This window comes from Watersipora subatra, chromosome 1 (genome assembly GCF_963576615.1).
Source record: "Watersipora subatra chromosome 1, tzWatSuba1.1, whole genome shotgun sequence".
Taxonomy (NCBI): domain Eukaryota; kingdom Metazoa; phylum Bryozoa; class Gymnolaemata; order Cheilostomatida; family Watersiporidae; genus Watersipora; species Watersipora subatra.
The window spans coordinates 2353770-2376193 of NC_088708.1; the positions used below are offsets into that span (position 1 = coordinate 2353770).

At 37.1% G+C, this 22424-nt stretch overlaps 1 protein-coding gene across 1 annotated transcript in view; it reads right to left on the reverse strand.

Annotated features, from left to right (window-relative positions):
• Positions 1-22424, reverse strand: part of LOC137385851 (tudor domain-containing protein 6-like) — a 52957-nt gene continuing 30533 nt past the window's right edge. Inside the window, exons 15-29 of the mRNA XM_068072425.1 lie at positions 19867-20484; positions 17746-18360; positions 15658-16041; positions 9559-9751; positions 8004-8281; positions 7091-7145; positions 5336-5532; positions 3753-3844; positions 3205-3414; positions 2911-3028; positions 2482-2579; positions 2047-2244; positions 1162-1342; positions 1020-1072; positions 1-922 (exon numbers count right to left, since the gene is read on the reverse strand). Of these exons, the coding sequence (XP_067928526.1) occupies positions 221-922; positions 1020-1072; positions 1162-1342; positions 2047-2244; positions 2482-2579; positions 2911-3028; positions 3205-3414; positions 3753-3844; positions 5336-5532; positions 7091-7145; positions 8004-8281; positions 9559-9751; positions 15658-16041; positions 17746-18360; positions 19867-20484 (3992 nt within the window). The 3' untranslated portion in view covers positions 1-220. The remainder of the gene's footprint in view (positions 923-1019; positions 1073-1161; positions 1343-2046; positions 2245-2481; positions 2580-2910; positions 3029-3204; positions 3415-3752; positions 3845-5335; positions 5533-7090; positions 7146-8003; positions 8282-9558; positions 9752-15657; positions 16042-17745; positions 18361-19866; positions 20485-22424) is intronic.

The window sequence follows — 22424 nt, forward strand, 5'->3', positions numbered from 1 at the left end:
TAACGTAACATAATTTTTGTATTTTTTATAAATACATTTATACACATATGCTTTCAAATAAAAGCTAATTATAACAGTAAGAAACTTATGTGCAATGCAACAAGATATGAGAGACAGGAGAGCGACAGGAACTTAAATTATTAATATGCATAGAATAGATAGATAGTAAGCTGAAAGTTTGAGGGAGTAGTTACATAAATGACTAGAAAAGTGGGCGACTCTAACCAGTGACCTCAGCCCCACTGATAATCTCTTCTAAATCCATGGCAGCCTCTGTATCAGCCTCTGCTACATTAAGGTCATCCATACTTTTATCTTCTAGGAAATGACCACTTATCTCTGAAACCTCACTTGTAGAACGATTCTCAAAATCCTCAGGAAAAGAACCCTGAGAAGTAGGATCACTGAAGGAAGCAATGTTGGAAGCAGAGCTATTGATAATATTTCTACTGGCAGCATCACTGTCATTGGAGGCAGACCTATTGATAACATCTTCAGTGGTGGCTTTGCTGTTATAAGAAGCAGAGCTCGTGACGACATCTCCACTGGGAGCATCACTGTCATTGGAGGCAGACCTATCGATAACATCTTCACTGGTGGCTTTGCTGTTATAAGAAGCCGAGCTCGTGACGACATCTCCACTGGGAGCATCACTGTCATTGAAGGCAGACCTATCGATAGCATCTTCACTGGTGGCTTTGCTGTCATTAGAAGCCAAACTATTGATGGCATCTTCGCTGGCAGCATCACTGTCATTGGAGGCAGACCTATCGATAGCATCTTCACTGGTGGCTTTGCTGTCGGTGACATCCTCACCACCAACACCAGCATTAACAGCATTACTATGGACATCATCAACATTACTATTTTCAATGGTTTCTGCAATGTTGGTTGCCAAACTGCTTTCGTCCATTTTAGAGACCTACAGAGATAGAAGATGCAGAGCTATGATATGCAAAGATACAAGATATATTGAGGCAGGGTACAAGCATAGAGATACTAAATGCGAAAATGGTCACCTTTGTATCCAAAGTGGTTGGCGACGGATCAGATACTCTTACGAAATCTGCTTCTAAAAGAAATCATAAATCTCATGCAATGTTATGTAAACATACTACAATTAAAGACTGTAAACTTGAGCGATTAAAAAGTGAGACATACTCAATGGGGTAGAATATTTCACACTGCTTTCGGAGGCTGAAGGAAAGCTGTCATGGTCACCGTCTAGGTCAAGGTTGCCAAAATTGTCTGCTGAAGAAAGACCATCATCTATTAGGCTCTCAACAATCGCATTGTTCATCCGCATCACTTCCTCCAGCAACTCAGCAACTATAGTTTTGATCTAGAAAAAACAGTGTAAAAACTAAATATTGATGAGCTAAGAAAGGGAATGATCTGGAGAGTGTGTCTGGTCACATTAGATTAGATTGGTTCAACACATAACAGCTGGTGTTACAATCAATCACCTGTCTTCTAAAAGTACCTATAGAGCTTAAAATACATAATCCACCTAGCTAGCGATTACAACTATAGCAGAAATATTCTGATCAACAAAGTGCTTCGACACACCGCAGTCAAAGAACCACAGTACATGTACATTGAAGGACTATTCTTTGATGTACCAATTCATTACATTGAAGAAAGAAATAATGTAGCATCACTTTACGGAAACTTAGCAATTACCAGAAAGAACTACCTAACAGTAGATGACAGTGGTATTAATCGTTCTGGCCCTGACAGCTATTAATATACTCGTCTCTGACTTTTCAAAGGTACTTAATAGCATATGTACCATACATATGATCATTATTTTTGACAAGCTCTCTTTATATTTTGTTACTAGATTACCGATGACTTATTTAAACGTGATACATTTTAGAGACAAAAGAACAGGCTTTTCTACTAATTTGTTTGAATGTCTGGCTTCCGCATCCGCTAGTAGCAAATGATTGAATTGCCGAATCTAATAGCGAGGATTATGACAGAAGTTTGCTCAAGTATTACAAAGAGAAAACTTAGGAAAGGGTAGACGCATCAAGGTCCCACCTCAAACCGCATCACATCCTTTTTCGAGATACACAGGTCAAGACTTGAACTTTCTGAAAGTCCAAGAATACGGTTGATGATCTGATGCGTCACGTGTTGTACAACATCCTGTGCAGTGCAAGTTCCATCATCATCTTCCTGCATGGTTTCGAGTTGGTCTTCTAGACAGCTGTCGAGAAGGTTGACAAATATCTCCGACTACAAAACATTCAAAGCACACTAAGATGCTAAATGGCTGAGCATACTAAATTGAGTTGAATTTTATTTACATTAGTTAACAGAGATTCAAGTGCCTCGAGTCTTCACAGGGTTATAGTTCAATGTATGTTACATGTTCAATGAGTGATATTAAGTGCTCTGTATTTATTTTAGCATAATGTGCTCATAACCAGATAAAACATATGTAGGGAGTGGACAGGAAATGAAAGGTCTAACCTTCTCTGAGAAAGAGATGCTTTTGTTGTCTGAGCTAAATAGAATCTTCTCCTTCACTTCAGCACACAGCTTTGAGCAGAACTTCTCCACAGAAAGCTCTGTAATATGCATTCACATTGCTTTTTATTCCTCACAAACACAAGAATATCAACTCAATGGTTTCTCTCATAAACTAATTCAGTTTCAGCCATCATAACAACCATGGAAATATGACAAAAGTTAGATTCCTAGAAAAGCTAGGTCATAGGCAGTTAACCCAAATAATGTATAACTTCGTTAGAGTTGCAACTGGAATCCTCCAACCTTTGGACTATGCAACAAATACCGCTGCATAGCTCTAGGGGTTTATTTAGACTATGACTAAAACACACAGGTATAGTGTGAAGGGAACTTAACAGATGTCAAATGTTGAGGAATAAGAATGACTACCTGCGGTAGGCAGCCTACTACAGAATCCTGCATTCATCAGAGTCTCAGCAATCGACTCTCCTGATATATTCAGCTGCACGCGAAATTCTGAGTATTCCATCCCCTCACTATGTTTTACCTGCATTACAAACATTGTTAAGATATGAGACTGCAACAAGCCATTATGAGAATAAGATGTACTGAGATTTTATGGAAGCGACAGTATCTAGCTAAGCAGCATAAGCTTTCAAAACATGACCTGAGAGTGGAACAGAGAAAAAATCAGTGTAAAAATTTGACAGTAAGTCTAGAAACCTTCAATGTGCTGGCGACAAGTGGTTTGTCATTGGCAAGTTCATAGAACCTATTGACAGCGTCATCATCCCACACAGCACCTATCAGAGGGTAGACTCCATCAAGAGAGCAGCTAATGGCTTGCTTAGGGTAGCAGGCACACTCTGAGCGCAGCCTGTAGATCTTGTGGGCAGGCACTTTCAGCTTGTTCCCATGATCAACAAGGAACACCTACACAAGAGATAAATTTTGGCGTTACCTTAAACTTGCTCAGAGAAGGCAAAAAGATATCATCTGTGGCAACTGTGACCGGAAGATTACCATGTTCATTCCATCAAAGGATCCTTCGTAAGACTTATTGTTAGACGAAATAAACTTAGAAAAAGGTTTCATCAATGTGCCAGATCTTCATGGTATTACTACATTGAGAGATGCTATGAATAACCAATTGCCAAGGCATAGAAATGCAAGGATTCCCAAATGCCCATATAATAAACAGCTCAAGAGATCAGCATTCATCTGTATTAACAGACAGACATGAAAGAATTATTACACTGATAGATTCTTACCTCGACAGCATCACTTGTCTGCCCTTCTTCAGACAAGAGCTCAGCTCTATTATACTGCCCTGTACTTGTGACTACCACCACACAAGCAATGCCTACATCAAAACACCAATTGTCACATCAGAGTCCGTAATGAGAGAACAAATATGAAAAATTGCATGACTTTTCCAAAAATCTTTTAGTACTTTGGACTTGCAGCAGTGACATGGTTGAAAGATTTCTAAGGCAAATTCAAGCAATGAAGAACGAATGTAAGGAATAGACAATTACAAAATTGCAATGAATGACATTTAAATGGTCAAATTCAATGTATCATTTACAACTAGTGAAACACTAATTGATTTTTCGTCTGTTCTATCATTGAGGGGAGACAAGGTTTTCGTGAGGAACAAAGAGGGAAATCATTTACAGTGCTCCACTAGTTGTAGATAACAATCATAACACATTACGTTTCACAAATTAAATGAGACAAGGCTTCATTAATTTTGTGTAATTTAGCTGCGTAACAAACTAGCATTTGTAGCGTAACAACAGTGTTTGTAGCGTAACTGTAGCGTAACAAACTAAGGTTTGAGTTTGATAAAAATCAAATTGTGATTCCAGCTTATAATATGATTACAACAGTATCAAAACATTGTGTTATAGTCGAAGCTTGACTTGCAATCACCACTGCAAACAGATTTTTACCATGCATAATCTGAACAAATATTTGTCTCAATATACAAAATAATTTCTAGTATAAGACCTTTTTGTAAAATGTTACAGTTATGTGAGTTGAAGTACAAATCTGGTATAACTCTAAAATGAAGAATAGAAATAATATAAAATATAACTGAGTTATTTTAAACTATATCCGAGTATAAAACAGAGTAAGTTATACCACACTGTCACTGCCATCTGTCTATCACTAACTCTACCACCGAATTTGCACAATGCTGAACCTCCGCTATTTCTCTCTTTTACTGATCATTACTTGATTAGTTTAGTTCTTACCATATAATTTATATTTTGACATATAGTTTTTATTTGTTTTATATGAAGAACCTTTCATAATGCATTATGTAATGTATCTATTAATGTTTTGTGTGAATGAATTAAACGTAATGCGATATATTCTCATAAGAATGAATAGCAGTTCCAACATACATATATAACGGCTGTGACAAGGAAGGCAAATATCAGAACAGATTGACCACATGTCAGTTTGACTGTACTCTATATTTCTGTTCACCAAACTTAGTGCTTTGTGACACTGCGACTACTTTTTAGCAAACTCAAAAATTACCCTTTATGAGCTTGAAAGGATCAAACTATCATTTTACTGTAACAAGGGTATCAGCCTAATGGTTATCAATAGCGCCGGTACGATGTCGGTCCAAGGCTGTTTTTGCTGATCCTCTACGTTCAAACTCCTAGCAATCAAACTATTTACTGGACATCAAGTCTTAAAGCACAAATCTTATCTCAACAGCTACGTCTCTTATGAAAAGCGTATTTGAAAGTGCAAGGAGTAACATTCCTAGTTACCGCGGATAAAGCTATTGATTCCATGAGGCATGACTGTAACACAATAGGTGGATGGATACCTTTAACCATATGCTCTTCAGACAATACTGCACGGGTAGTCTGCTTCAAATAGTGGCTATCCAGAAGCATCTGAATGTGCTTCTCAGTTTCCAAGTCGTAGTGACAGTAGAAGAGAGAAGGACTGACAATGTAGCTGACCTTAAGACTGACATCTATGTCTGGTAAACTAGGTAGAGGTGGCAGCAATTCAGCATATCTGAAACCATGGGACAATATTATTATGAAAGCAAAAACTCAAACTGATACAATAGAAGGTTACAGATAGCTTTTTGTGATCAACTTTAAAAAACTGGCAAAACAATACGAGAATATGTAAGCGGAGGAAAGACCAATGGGATCATCGACTAGTAAAAGCAAACATTGATGCATTATGATGACAAGACCATGTGATCAGAGTAAAAAGCAAGAGCAGAGAAGACGTGTTAGCACCAACTGCTATTGATACACTGTGAAAGTTGAGGACACACGACCATCGCTAAACTTGCCTAGCATTCATTGAAGACTTCTTGCATCAGCAGGTCTGGCAAGACCTGCTGGCTCACATCCACTGAATGACAAAGGGTCACTGCAGTAAGCATTAGTAAGCAGTTCCATTTAAGACGAGTATCATTAGCTCTTGTTTTAGGCTATAAGTTGTCATCCCATACCAGTCATGTAGTTATAATTCCTCACTAAACCTTGCAATGTAGCGTATAGCTATAATAGTCTGACCCTTTGTACCTCGAGCAGATCTGAAGCCATATATGACGAGTCAATGGTAGTAGCAACGTAATTATTTTTTAACGCAATGACTTCATTGATATTAATTCGTAAATTGGCAAATTCATAGCGGGTTTACGGTTTACCAAATACCATTAAAAAGTATAATAAATTGACATACTACAACATAAAAAATAAAAATTAATGTGGTTGGTTCGGATGACTCCAAAAGCACAACAATATACTTGTTGACTCGTCTATAGACTTGGCACGCTTTCCTTCCAGAAAATATCACATGTATTTAAACATGATTTGTAAGATTTCTCCAAGCTGTAAATTGTGATAGCTGTACATTACTAACATCACTTCAGTAGCAGCCTGTCTCTAGTTGAAGCATCTAGACACGTTTTTTTTAGAGAAAGCCTCTGAATATGCAATCTAAAGTAAGAGCTCCTAAACGAGCAACATATACGCCGTTTTCTTTGGTTTCAAAGAACTTTAAAGAAATACTAAATGAGTTTCTTTGCAGCGGCTCCTAAACTTCTCAGCCTTCAATTGATTAGATGTATGTGTTATGGTGTCCTGCATCACGTCGCGTGCACACGCTGAGAAGTGGCATACATCCATACATTCGGGTAGTGGGCAAAATCTATGCCATGCATTAACCATTATGCAACGAACAATACTCAATTTTCTAGAGCACCGCAAAAGAACACTGTCTCTAGTGTTAGCAGCATGAGTTGTGCTCGTTGAACAATGGTGACATTTATTTAAGATAAGAATGGTTCAAAACAGCATGAGTACAGAATAGATAGGAAACAAAGACCCATCAGTAAATAAAATAGGACTTCTCAAAGGCTCGCATGCAGCCAATACTCAACACTAAAAACAGATTAATCCAAAAAGCATTAACATCAAAAGAGAAATAGCTGGCAGGAATCTCATGGCAGGATTCGATGAGGTCACAACTCAGCGTTTCAGATGCACATTAATAGGAAAACTAACTGTAAACTGAGAGAAAGATAAACATGACAAGCTTAACATGTGCCACCTACTGAACAGGGGAGGCCATACAGCTGTCAGAAGCGTCATTAGGCTTGATGAATCGCCCTGAAAAACAATGAAAACCGAAAGATCTACAGCGGCTAGCAGAGATGAGACATGAATAACATTGCCATTACTCATAGAGATACACATAGAGATACACATACAAACTAGATGGAAAATTTTGTGCTCGTGTAAACCAACTAGGCATTAGCAATTGGCTTAGACAATTCATACCATTAAAACATCATCCAGAACGTTGCAAATTTAAAAAACAATAATGCGCTGTGATTCTAAAAAATTAATCATAAAAAATTTTTTCAGTGTAAATTAGTTAGAGATGTCTAGCAAGGTGATGACCTTTGCAATGGTATCATATGACTTTTGAATAATAACACAATTACTGCCAACAGTCCATTCAGAAAGAAAACTCAATAAAAATCTAACAATTTTCATACAACGCAAGCCTGGTCACAGGGATTCTATAAAGTGCCCTCACTATTTAAATGGAACAGGAAAGTTTGATCAGGCCAACATTGCGTATTGCATTGTGTGTTTGACCTCTATATCAAAACTCACTCTTGAGCTTACTGAGATGGGTAAAGATGTTGACATGGTTTATGTATGTTCGTATGGATGGGTATAATTTTACGGGAGTAGATATAAGTGAACATCAATAAATTAACAAAACTACAGGATTAAAAGCTGAAAAAATAAACGAAGTATAACATTGGTAGCAATCGAGTTGTCTTACATTGACAGTAACTTGGTGGACTTTGGAGTTGCCTTATATTGACAGTAACTTGGTGGACTATGGAGTTGCCTTACATTGACAGTAACTTGGTATGCTTTGGAGTTGCCTTATATTAACATTATAGTTGCTCTGCATTGACAGCGGATGTGAGACAAAGGTTGTAAGCTAACCTTTTGAGAACTCAAGAATATTGAGCTGATAAGGACGAGAGCTGCCCTTGATTTCAAAGGTCAACTCAACCTCATGGACAGACTTAGCTAGCTGCTCAGCGCTCATATTCCTCACAGCATCTTGTTGGGCAGAACACTGAATGGCAAGAGGAGGCTGCTGGCGAAGGTTTTCTGGCAACTCTTTCAGTTTGCTGTTGTTGACACGCTCAGAGGTGCCGTAGTCAATGAAGAGTACAGTAGATGTGCCATCCTCATCATTGGACTCTATGACCATTCCCCTGAAACAAGTTCAGCATTGAAGTAGCCCATGCACGAGAGATGTGGCAACAGATTACCAGAGCAAAATAAAATACTGACTAGTACTCAGTTATATAAAATTATATTATATTATTCAGTTATATAAAATTATATTATATTATTCAGTTATATAAAATTATATTATATTATTCAGTTATATAAAACTTTTAGAAGCTATTCTAGACCTCTTCTACATGCATATGCTTAGAAACTGAAGCTGTGATGTGCTATTTACATACTAATGTGTTGAATATATTTGGGCAGCATCCTTCCTAATTTTCAGACTAGGAATCCAGATTAAGAATCATACTCTGAACCTAGTTCCTCCAAATCATGTATAAATATCCAGCTGTACGCAACTCCAATGCAGCCATGCGTTAATAACCTCCGATGAATTGCGAATGTTCGATAATACGAGTCATAACAATGCTTCATATAAAGCAAGTATTTTGGTCGATTTATAGCTTGAAAGTTTTATTCAGAAATGACTTCCAATTACAGGACTGTATTTTCAGCTACCAACTCAACAAAAAGTGAAAAACTTCAAATTAGCTCTGTGGGCTAGCTTTTGGAATGGAAACAATGATTTATTATATGTACTAAGTACCGGTATATGTAATAGGTTACTGAAATAAAACAGTTAAGTACTGACTGAACAAGTACGCTCATGACTAGCGTAAAACAAACTATTACCATGTCAAAAGTCCAAGTACTTTAGATACGGTGTAAAATTAGCTGCTCTCAAAAGATAATAATCTTACATGATAAACATTAATAGTTGTGAAACTTGGAGCCGGTGAAAGATCACATAATAGTGTGTCCATTTGATCACAACATTTGTACAAACAATGACAAGACTGACAGCTACATGGTAATTCATTGTTATATATGTAGCTCATAGTATGTACGCCTGTAGCTAATAGTTGTGTGCCTTTTTTACACAGCTGTCGTCTGCTAACACTGAACAACAAGCAGGCGCTGTTCTATTGATTTTCAGCTGCCCATTTTCGACAAGTAAACGCCATTATGCAGCTGAAATTGAAAATTTCCTGCTTTAGTTTCAGCTATTGTATGGATTATTAAAATTAATATATTATTAGTATTAATTAATGCCTGGCACTGACAACAGATAATTGCAGGCAATGAGAAAGTAGCAGGGAACCTGACATGTGAACAACAGAGAGAGAGAGAGAGAGAGAGAGAGCAAGCGAGATGAAGGCAATTTTCTAAGTGCAATATTTCTGATATAGTTACGCACCTGTAGTAGAGACCATCCGATGAGTATGTAGCGAGACAGACTTGTCCAAGAAGACAGTAAACTGCTGGCTCCGCTGATGGACCAACACTGGCCAGTTCAGTCTGAATGTGTTTGAGCAGCTCTGTGCAAGATGTTAACTGCACATATATAGAATCTGCACCCTCTACGTGAGTCACGTATCCTTTCTGTTCACCTACAAAACAATAATATTAATCTTAGGTAAAGAGCAAACTTACTATGTTTGAGCGAACAATATCACTAGACATAATCACTATACATAATAGCAAGCAGTTACTATGTAGGAGCTTACAGAAATAGAGCAGCATATAAATGGAGAACCTACTAATAGATCAGCAGGTAAAAAAAGTCCTTTACTAATAGATCAGCAGGTAAATAAAGTCCTTTACTAACAAATCAGCAGGTAAATAAAGCCCTTTACTAACAAATCAGCAGGTAAATAAAGCCCCTTTATTAATCTACTAGATGAATACCCAGGTAACAAAAAAGTTTTGTGCAGAAAACTAATTTTTATTCAAAGGTTGACTTGAAACAAAATTCACATTACAGTTATTTGGTATCAAAAGGTTCACCATGTCTTACTCTGTTGTGTAGTAGGTGCCAAATACATGGGAATGTGAATACAAGCTTTTAAAAGCTAAAAAACGAACAGTTCATCGCAGCTACACGAGGCCGCCGAAGTTTGGATTCGCGTTCCAAAACGGCTCAAATGGGACGTAGTTGTTACAGGATGGTTTCTGTATACACTTTCATGCAACCTCATTCATCGAAATATTTTCACAAATATACTTCACGCATTCAATAAAACCATGTCTATTGCTCTTACGCGCCTGCTTTATCGTCATTGTAATGCTGTCACTTTTAGCATTGATATCATAACTTACCGTAAAAAATCGTTAAACTTTTTAACCTTAGCTCGAAGGAGTACATATCATTGTCTGATAATCATGACGAGCCTGTTGGTTACCTGTGATAATCGAAAAGTGCTGCAGAAATAATTTGTGAAGTATTGGGTCACGTGATCAGATTACGACTTGACGATTGAATAATGCCGAAACAAAACTGTAAAGTAGCGAGCATCTATATTTGATACGGGGTCTTCGGTAAAACCCGAAGTGTTTGTTATTAACTAGTGCTAGGATAAGTTTTATATTGAGCTTTTATTGGCCTTTCAATTCACGTGAGAACATCACGTGACAAGACAATAACCAAACTATCATGACTACGTCAGAGAAATAAAGAGATTCCAATCTACGGCGGATTTTCGTTTTTGAGCTTTTAAAGCACATAAATTACATAATTTTTTATTATATATTTCAATACTCAGTCCTGCAAAAACAAACACTTGGTTTAGGTACTCAAAATGTGGCGTCATAATTCTCATTTAGCCTTCGGTCGTCGATCCCTTTCGCTGCCATTGAGGCTGCGTTTTTCTGTGACAATCGGTGCTGTTAAACCCGGAGAGCGCTAATAATAAACTAAGATTCTAGATAATCAACAATGCCCGCGATCGTGTTAACGCCCGACCAAGACAAACACATGTTCTGGGTTAATTATGCTTCAATAAATTTACTGTCGTTGATAAAGGTAATGAAATCACATCGATTAAATTATGACCTGCGGTTGCGTGGCCCTAGGACTAAATGTCAATCGCACTTTCGCGAGATCACACAATGCTTGAAATTAATTAGTCTCAGTCGTCACCCTTAACATCGCATTAAAAATATAATGATATTAATTATATATTATTATATTATATATCAATATTAATAATATCATCGGGAAAATATAGTATGGTTCTTGGAGTCTGAGGTACTTATCATAGAAATAATATGTACATGGAGAACTAATGACACTGATTCCTTTGTCATCTTCATTCGTTCTCTGGAGTTGTCCTACCTTCGCCTGCCATTAGCGTCACTTTCGTAGTTGATAAATAAGCGGTAAGAGCACACAACAACGAATATGAGAATTGTGACGTCACAATTTTCGAGACTATGCCAGTAAACATTTTCGCGGTAGAGCTCTGGGGAAATCCTATAAACACCAACCAATGTCTGTCCCACCATGGAAAACAATAGCTCATTCGAAAGCCAAGACTCTGATGTATTGAAATATACAATAAAAAAATTATGTAATTTATGTGCTTTAAGAGCTTGTAATCACATTTCCACGTATTTGGCACCTACAACACAACAGAGTAAGACATGATGAATCTTTTGATACCAAATAACTGTAATGTGAATTTTGTTGCAAGTCAACCTTTAACATTGCAACATCTACCATTCTAACTTTTAAACTTCATATGAGAAAAGTATTTTTGTGCAGGTCAAATAAATTAAGAGATAAAATAAACAATGAGTTCATGAAAGATTATGTATAAAAAGGTTACTCTTGCAGAAGAAGGTCATTGCATTCAAAGTTTTGATGGATGATACTGGTACCTTTCGATACTGATACAAACCAAAAAATGTAATATCGAACTTTCTTTATCTGATACTTTGTCTGACCAAACAGAGAGAGAATGTAGAATTGCCATCAGAGGCAAATCCTCTTCCGGAGAATACAATTGCCCAAATAAAGGGCATTTAGCTTTATAGATTTAGAAATATGAGTGTAACGGCACATTTGAAATGGCAAATTTGAAAATAAAAATATAAGATGTAATGGTAAAAAAATTGGCTTTTAAAATTAAAAAAAAAAAGTAACAAACGCAACTATTACTTAATACACGTGTAGACCCTTGCCATACAACTTTAATTTGCTTCAGTGTTGGCATCATAATGCGGAAATGTAGTATACCGGGAGGTAAGAAATCCATAGTAATTATCTCATGCAAACACCCCCTGGTAAAAATCAAAATTTTATATAGGTAATGTACGAGGTCTGATCCAAAAGTTCCCGGAATTGAGTTGTATACTCGTGCATATTCACACGATGGAAAAACCCATTGCAGGGTTGGCTGGGAAACACCTCTGGAGTGTTGTCACAAAATTTCAGGTTGCTATGACAATGCGTTCTCATGTGAGCTAACGATATGTCAAGGTCTGTCCGGTGCTTCGGTATTTTAAAAATTTTTTTATCATCATGTCTAATAAACAGGAACAGCGCATTTGCATTAAATTTTGTGTGAAATTAGGAAAAACAAGGATATTACGACTTTTAAAATAAAGTTTTGATCATTCTTGAAAGCTTCCTTAAAATCATTGCAAGCGTGCATCCTGAGCTCGTTTTGGTCATCAGTCAGCAAGCTTGGCACGAACTTTGCTGCGACTCGTTTAATCTGTTAAAAATTGTTTAAATTGTCAGTTAAAACTTTTTGAACAGTTCCAAAGATAAGTCCAGTCTCTCAAAATATCTCCAATGGTTAAACGTCGATCTGGCATGACTAGTGACCTCACACTGTCAATTTATGAGCAGGTTCTTGCCGACGCTGGTCTGCCAGACCTCGCGTCATCTTCAGTGCTGTCTCTACCTTCACAAAAACGTTTGTACCACTCAAAAATTTGTGTTCTTTATAGACCAGCATCTTCAAAAGCAATAGTTAACATTTCAACTGTCTGAGTACTTGTTTTCCCTAATTTCGCACAAAATTTAATGCAAATACGCTGTTCCGATTGATTAGGCATGACGATAAATTTGTTAAAAAAAATACCGAAGCACCGGACAGACCTTGACATATCGTTAGCTCACATGAGAACGCATTGTCATAGCAACCTGAAATTTTGTGACAACACTCCAGAGGTGTTTCCCAGTCAACCCTGCAATGGGTTTTTCCATCGTGTGACTATGCACGAGTATACAACTCAATTCCGGGAACTTTTGGATCAGACCTCGTATGTATTAAAAATTGGTAAAAAAATGAAATGTTAACCTTAGTAACTATAGTTACCTACAGTAACCTGCAATAAGATGGAACCTTCCAATGTACTATGTGCAGTACATACAGCAAGGAGTTCTCACCTTCGAGACAGACGTATAACATAAACGTCAAATTCAACTTAAATGAATTTAGCTTATTAAGCACATACTTAAAGCTAAGTTTAGTATGTATTTTAGTAAACCTCAACTTTGTACACAGCTAAAATTTTATCACCTATCTGTTTACACTTTCGTTTACACTAACTAATAACGAATAACGCTGAGCTGAGAGAGAGCAAGCATCGTACCTCTTCCGTGTATTGTGGAGCATTTTGGCAAATAGCATATTGATAGTTTCGTTATTCCAACAAATCCAGCATACTGAATGCCAAATTTGAAATTCGAGATGAATTTGTGCTAATATCGTATGGGGAAAATGTCATATGGCGAGGGTGAAAAAGCATTGTGTTCCACCACATCGCAAGACGAAAAAGTCGTATAACAGGATCATCGTAACCCGAGGGCGCACAGTGTAATAAAAAGTGCACATTTGGCATGTGCGATCGCGAAGTGGATATACCGTATATGATAAGAGCGATAGAAATGATAAGAACAGCTTAGACATCGTGTATTTGAATTTTGTGAGTTTATAACTTCAAATCTAGTACAAAGGTGATTTTTCGATGCTAAAACATTGTCGCTATAACTGGACAAACTAACCAGTTCGTCTGTCTAGTTATAGCAAAAACACCTTTGTACTAGATTTGAACTCATCACATTCAAATTGCAAGTCTACCGACGACTCTACCGACGAGTCGACTAACGACTCTACCGACGAGTCGACTAACGACGAGTCGACTAACGACTCTATCGACTAACGACTCTATCGACTAACGACTTTACCGACGACTCGACTAACGACTTTACCGACGACTCGACTAACGAGTCGACTAACGACTCGACTAACGAGTCGACTAACGAGTCGACTAACGAGTCGACTAACGACTCTATCGACTAACGACTTTACCGACGACTTTACCGACGACTTTACCGACGACTCGACTAACGACTCGACTAACGAGTCGACTAACGACTCTACTAACGACTCTACTAACGACTCTACTAACGACTCTACTAACGAGTCTACTAACGAGTCTACTAACGAGTCTACTAACGAGTCTACTAACGAGTCTACTAACGAGTCTACTAACGAGTCTACTAACGAGTCTACTAACGAGTCTACTAACGAGTCTACTAACGAGTCTACTAACGAGTCTACTAACGAGTCTACTAACGAGTCTACTAACGAGTCTACTAACGAGTCTACTAACGAGTCTACTAACGAGTCTACTAACGAGTCTACTAACGAGTCTACTAACGGGTCTACTAACGGGTCTACTAACGGGTCTACTAACGGGTCTACTAACGGGTCTACTAACGGGTCTACTAACGGGTCTACTAACGGGTCTACTAACGGGTCTACTAACGGGTCTACTAACGAGTCTACTAACGAGTCTACTAACGAGTCTACTAACGAGTCTACTAACGAGTGCGCGTAACCGCAAGGCTAAGCCGTTCTTATCATTCCCATTACTCTTTACCATACACTGTACATCCGTTCGGATTGCACAAGCTGAATGGGCACTTTTTATTGTTAATTAATATAACCTTGGGCTTTTTTTTTAAAAACTAATATTTTTCCCATTACATCCTATTTCTTTAATTTGTAATTTTCAAATGTGCCATTTTAATTTCAAATGTGCCGTTACACTCATATTTCCAGTTTCGGTAAATCTGTAAAAGCCAAATGCTTTTCACGTAGCCAATTGTATTATTTGGGGTAGAAATTGCTTCTACCTTCTCTCTCCATTCGGTCAGACAAAGTATCAGATCAAGAAAATCCAATAAATCAGTTACATTTGTACCAGTATCGAGAGGTACCAGTATCGTCAATCAAAACTTTGAATGCAACGAGCTTCTGTTGCAACAGTAACCTTTTTTATACAAACACTTCCATGAACTCAATCCTTGTTTCTCTTTTTTATAATTTATTTGACCTGCACAAAAACACTTTTCTCATGATATGAAGTTTAAGTTAGAATGGTAACTGTCGTTACATGTTAAATAAAAATAGCTTTTCTGTGCAAAGACCATTTTATTACCCGGGCAACGCATTCAACTAGTAGTACCATATAGATAACTATGAAGAACAGAACATACCTTCTGAGAGAGTAAGAGGGGGAAGTGTTGATAAGTTCGCCTGATTAGCTGATGCGATGTCACTGTCAGAGGATATTGAATACACCCGAAGAGGACTATCAGTTGCGCTGACGTTATTGAGATTATGCAAGCTGGAACTAGCAGAGCTATACCGTGGTGGGGTGGCGCGGGCACTGCCCGAGAGACTAGTCAGAGGTGAGAAGCAATGTGACGCATTGGCACTACCAGGAGCTGACTGGCTGCTTGATGGGGTACTCACTCCTAGCTGCACATGGCTTGAACTAGCTTCATCAACTTTTGTTAGAAATGGAGAGCCATCAGTTGCGAACAAGCTCACCACTGTAGTGTCTTTCTCTATACTCACAACCCTGACGTCAACTTCCCCTAAACAAACAATAAAGGTATGAAAAGTATATGCATTTATGCTATATCAATATGTAATTCGCAAAAGGAATCTGTGCGATTGAGATAGGAAGATTTTATGCCTAAAAACTATGTTTTGTTCCCAAAGGAAGTGAATTAGACTATCAATATCAAGCATTAAAAATATCATTGGCTGATTTCCACGCTACGTTCTACAATTGCTAAATCTTTAATTATTTTTCAACTATCTGATAGTAAACCAAAATAAAACTTTAATAATATGAAAAAATTATTTGACACAAAGGAATTTTTATATTTTCAGCACATTTATCTGATAAAACTTATTTGCACAATCTTTTGTGATGCTGAGAGGAAGTTTTTTAGGATTTACTTAGATTTTTCATGTAGTAGAGAATGGTTAGGCTCACAACAAATTTAGGCAGGGACCAAAAATGTTCTTTCTAAGTTCCAAACAAAAGATCAAAAAACCCGTCAGGAGTAAATCAACTCCAAAATCCAAATGCAAAATGCAATTTGGGTTGTTTACATGTGCATGGTAGCAAACTACACCTATATTAAACCAATTTTGTTGCTGCGGATGATCAATTGCGTAATAATACTCTAAAAAAATTTGCCGTGTAAAACACATATAATGCAAGAACAGAAAGCTTACAAAAAAACTTCAAAGATCTAATGTTTTGCTGCTAAAGTTTGGAGATTTTGCATGGAAAATGAAGTGTGAAAAGTGTACCCTTACCTAGGCTCCAGATAAAATCAGTTTTAGGGGTCAAGTGGTTAAAACTAGTTTATAATTTGGTTTGTTTTTGCACTCCACAAAGTTTATGTAAGACTAGACTAACTAATTAAAATAAAAATCTTTTTCGTGTTCATTCAAATTTCTTGCTTCACATTTATTTCCATCATGAATAATTTTTAGATGTGCAGTAACCTGCTATCCATGTGATAAGAAACGATTGCATTCTACTATTTTTTCTATATGCAAAATAAGCTGACATCCTGAGTATGTTGTGACAGGTCTTTGAAATAGTCACTTTGCTTAAAAATTGCAATATGTTATGCTAGTCTTCAAATAAAGTCTTTCTATCATATGTGCTTATCACCACTGCCACTTTCAGCATTATCTCATGTTGAAGTTTACTTTCAACAGAAACATAATAGACATCGTGCAACAAGTCTAGTATGGCACACCATAGCCTCCTATGAGGCTGTTTTATGTGTAATTCTTTGCTCACTCCTTCCCGGACATGTATATGGGGTGCAATGGTCTCAAAGATTGTCAACTAATCTTTACATATATTTTAATCTCTATCACACATCTGAGATGGGTAGGAAGATGGCTTTCACTTCAACTCTTTCCATTCATATTTCTGTATTTAAACAGCACACCCAGAAGCCATCATAGCTCAATTCTTTACTTGTTAACTGAGCGTCAAGGAGGATCGCAGACTCAAGTAAAAGATTGACATAATCTGTGAAGGAACTCGCAGCTCCTCACACCAGATCGTCTCCAACCAGAAAAACAGAGTTGGAGCTGTCACAAAATTATTGCTACCACCAGCAGGTGATGGCTTGCGTTTTTTCTTGAATAGCAAATTCTTGCTAATAATAAACTAATTTTCGGGACTATTCAGCCTAAACTTCTTAGAATCAGTGAATAGGGACAGATCATTTTATCTTTGACTCAAAACTCATGACAGTCCTTACCTGTAGCCCACTCAGTGAGGCTCTTACAAACATCCTCGGTGGCCAGTTTGCAGCGCAGGGCAAGGGGAGGAATACAAGAGAGGTCCTCACTAATTTGTAGAACTTCTGTTCTCTCTACCACAGAGCTGTTACCAAAGTCCACAAAGAAAACACCGACTTCATCTGAAGAGACATCTGTTATCTGAGCTCTGTACCAGGCGCCATCCTCATTAAACTTAGCTATACAAGCTTGGCCAACAGAAAGATTTAAAAGTTGACATCCACTGATAGCATCAGTTTGAACTCTCGGTGTGACTTTCTCTATGGTATTGACGTTGATGGCTGGCTGTATGTAAAACTCCTGCTGGCTCACTTCATAGGCCAGGTAACCAGTGAACATCCCATTAAAAGGTGGTTGTGAGTGAAATTTTAGGCAAGTGCTTACATCTGACCGGGTGGGAGAGGAGCGGATGCTGTCATTTGAAACCGAATCGGTGACACTTTTTTGTTTGGAGTGAGTAGAACTCGCATCACACTGGATATCTTGGGGAACAGTGACAAACTGAACACCTTTGTCTGCCAAACTCACAACGTAAGTACTGCCTTCAACTTTCTTGATAGTAGCTTGGAGCTCACCTGTAAGTAATCTTCAAGTAATATAGATGCTTGTAGACTCAAACTTTCTCTGCCATCGACCAAATCGAGCGACAATGTCCAAAAAGGAATCAAAGTAACATTTTCAATTATCAAAGTAACTTTTCAATTTAATTATGATACGTTGGAAGCAAGCAAAAGCTTGTGATAAGTTTGTCTAAGCATCTCAAAAGCCCATTTTATAACATACTATGTGCCTTGTTAGTAGAGAAGTTTTGGAAGCTTCGAAAAAAAAGCTCGATTCATTTTAATTCTCATAAAAAAAATTAACAATTCAATTAGAAATTCTTTTGCATCATAGGTCATGTAGGAATCGATTCCATTCACAACTCAGCGCTAAACCTCACAATTCAATTCTGTAGCTATCCTACTTTTAATCAATTTGTTCAATTCAATTCACACAAATAGACAAAATAAATTCTCTACCAATTCTAAGAATAAATTCTAAGAATCGACTTGAAGCAATATATCAAAATAACAATTTTCATACACCGCTTTGTCTGTATCAAAATAATAATTTTGATAGAGACAAAATTATTCTGCTGGCATACCTTTGGTATTTTTGTTGTTTCTGTCGTAGAGCTCCAAATCAAAGTTTTTTAGAATCGGCAAGAAATGCTACACAAGAATTATAACATTTGACAAACAAAAGGAATGTTTAATATGTTGTAGTTGAGTAAAACCGGCCAAAAAAGAAAAGCATTATCATTTTTTGCAGCTTGACCAAAATACAGACACACATTTTCTAATATAAAAATATAGTCATCAAAAATATCTTAGGGCCAGTATTGAAGAATTTCACCAGCAGAACTAGGTTTGGGTCGCTGTTTACAATTATTCTTCTCATCTATCCTAAAACTAAAATAAAAAATTAGAAACCGCAATTTAATGCTGTGATTTCTGAGTAAAAGAACTGGCTAATTTTTTTTGGCAAAATGATAACCCAACATCCTAAATTTATTGTGGCAAAGTTTCTGGTAGATTTGTAACTCTGTCAACTGAGATCAATATTTTTGTAGAGGGTGTTTTTGTATGTTTCTATATAGGCGAGCCTTGATAAAGGCTTGCTGTTGCGAAAAAGTTGAGGCGAGTATTCGTAAAGACAAAATAATAAATATAAGCCCGACAAACTACATATAAAAATCTGTGTTTGTTGGTCTGTCGTCCACATATCCAGTTATAGCTGTAAAGATTTAGGAATGAACAGCTTCGTACTAGATTTTTACTTGGAAACCCTGGTTCTGCAGACAGTTGTGCTAGTTATCCACTACACCACACTTGCCATACTATGAATAATTGTGCACATATTTATTACATCTACCAATCTTTAATGGAGATTGATTAAAATACGTATGCTCAGGTAGCATGCTTGAACCACTAGCGAAATATGTCACGGTGCAATCAAAATGTAGTGATCAATCAAATTACTATTGTTAACTTAGCCAAAAAAGAAATTCTCTCAAATTAAAAAATCATGACAGTCCATACCTGCAGCCCACTCCGTGAGGCTTTTAGAAGCATCCTCTGTGACCAGTTTGCAACGCAGAGCAAGGGGAGGAATACTGGAGAGGTCCTCACTAATTTGTAGAACTTCTGTTCTGTCTACCACAGAGCTGTTACCAAAGTCCACAAAGAAAACACCGACTTCATCTGAAGAGACATCCGTTATCTCAGCTCTGTACCAGGTGCCATCTTCATTAAACTTAGCTATGCAAGCTTGGCCTACTGAAGGATTTGAAAGTTGACATCCACTGATGGAATTAGTTTGGACTTTCTGTGAGACTTCCTCTATGGTATCGGTGTTGATGGCTGGCTGTATGTAGAACTCCTGCTGGCTCACTTCATAGACCAGGTAACCAGTCAGCGTCCCATTAAAAGGTGGTTGTGAGTGAAATTTTAGACAAGTGTTTACATCTGGCCTAGCAGGTGAGGAACAGATGCTGTCAGTTGAAACCGAACCAGCGACACTTTTTTGTGTGGAGGGGATAGAACTGGTATCAGGCTGGATATCTTGGGGAACAGTAACAAACTGAACACCTTCTTCATCTGCTAGAGTCACAACATAAGTACTGCCTTCAACGTTCTTGATAGTAGCTCGGAGGTCACCTGCAAGTAATTTACCGATCGATAAAATATGTAATATCACCAGAAAAACAGATGGAGCGCTTCTGAGCACGCGATAAGAGATATCTAGGACTCTGCTGATCACATTGCTTGATTTTCACAAGGAAGTCATGAGTTTCAAGATAAGTTTTTCAGTTTCTCAGATACTATGGTATAGGTCTATAATAGGCTAGGTATTTCGTCAGTATGTGTGGCCAGACCTTTACACAAAGCTGACTACCACTTGTGCAGGATCCTAGCACCAAATATGGATCAAATTAGACCAAAAGTGCCACAAACAGCTTTCATTGTTTGTTGATAGGTAAATCAGACACGCTGATTCCGATTTGTATTTAAAATAAAGATTGGTCCACATTACTTTTCAAAGTCATTTATGTTTTTGAAGGCTTTTTACAGCGATTCAATATCAGTGTCGCAATCGACACAACAAGCCAGGGATCGCTAAACATATTATGGAAATGTTTACTTTTCCATATCCGTTTCCATAAACATAAATATTTCCATAATTTTATGGAAATGGAAATCTTATTTTAGAAATATGGAAATGCTATGGAAATGGAAAGAATATGGAAATGAATTATGGAAATTTTATGGAAATAATATGGAAATGAATTATGAAAATATTATGGAAATGGAAATAATATGGAAATGAATTATGGAAATGTTATGGAAATAATATGAAAATTAATTATGGAAATAGTATGGAAATAATATGGAAATGAATTATGGAAATGGAAATAATATGGAAATGGAATGGGAAATGTTATGGAAATGAATTATGGAAATGCAAATAATATGGAAATGAATTATGGAAATGCAAATAATATGGAAATGAATTATGGAAATGGAAATAATATGGAAATGAATTATGGAAACGTTATGAAAATGGAAATTGTGACATACACGCAATCCCTGCAACAGCCCGGTCAATATTCAACCTTCAAAATAATCTCAGTATTTTATGAAAAGTAGATAAGCTATTTAACATTGCTTGTACTTTTCAGAAAAAACAGATTATTTTCAAGGCTGAATTTAGAGAATAATGGGTTTTAAGACACCCATCTCTATAATTCTAGATCGGACTAAACATTCCCAACTTCCGTCCCTAAAAAGCTAGGTAACGTCACATATTTATGGGCGGGGCTTGTTGTGTCAATTGCGACACCGATATTGAATCGCTGTAAAAAGCTTTCAAAAACAAAAATAACTGTGAAAGTTGGTGGACCAATTTTTATTTTGAGTACAAAATCGGAATCAATCAGTCTGATTTACCCATGAACAAACAATGAAAGCTGTTCATGGCAGTTATGGTTTAAATAAAACTTGAAGTTATGTTCCCATACAGAATACAAGGTTTTTCTTAAAGATGTGGTTGCGTCAAATTTGAGTTGATCTTAAAGGAAAGCATTTTTTTTTCTCTATCAGTTGATATGTTGTTTGTTGTTACCCGATCTCATTGCCAAGATATTTGAAGATTAAAATCGAAAAAATCTGATCGCCGTAAAAACGCTCAGGTCACAAAAACGTGCCCAGACTTGCCCAAAATGTCACGTGCTATACAACCTGTCTCTATCTCTCGTATTCACATCGGCTATTTGCGATAAAAGTCTAGTCCTACACGGCTCTATTGGCATGTATCTTATTTTGTATTTGCTTATGTTGGCTAGAATAAAATTTTAAATCCAGCTACAGATGCATTATTATGAATGTTTCAAAGGCATCAAATAACGAAAATTGAAAATTTGTTCTACTCACTTTCTCCAAATGTTGTGTAAACATTTGGGTACCGACTACCAATTCTACCGGTCTACGGTAATTCTGTCAAGCTAACTATGTAGAATAAGGTCTTTGTATCAGCAGTCCCGCCGCTACAAATACTAACGATATACAGCCTTCCATAAGTCCCGCCCACCTTATGTCCG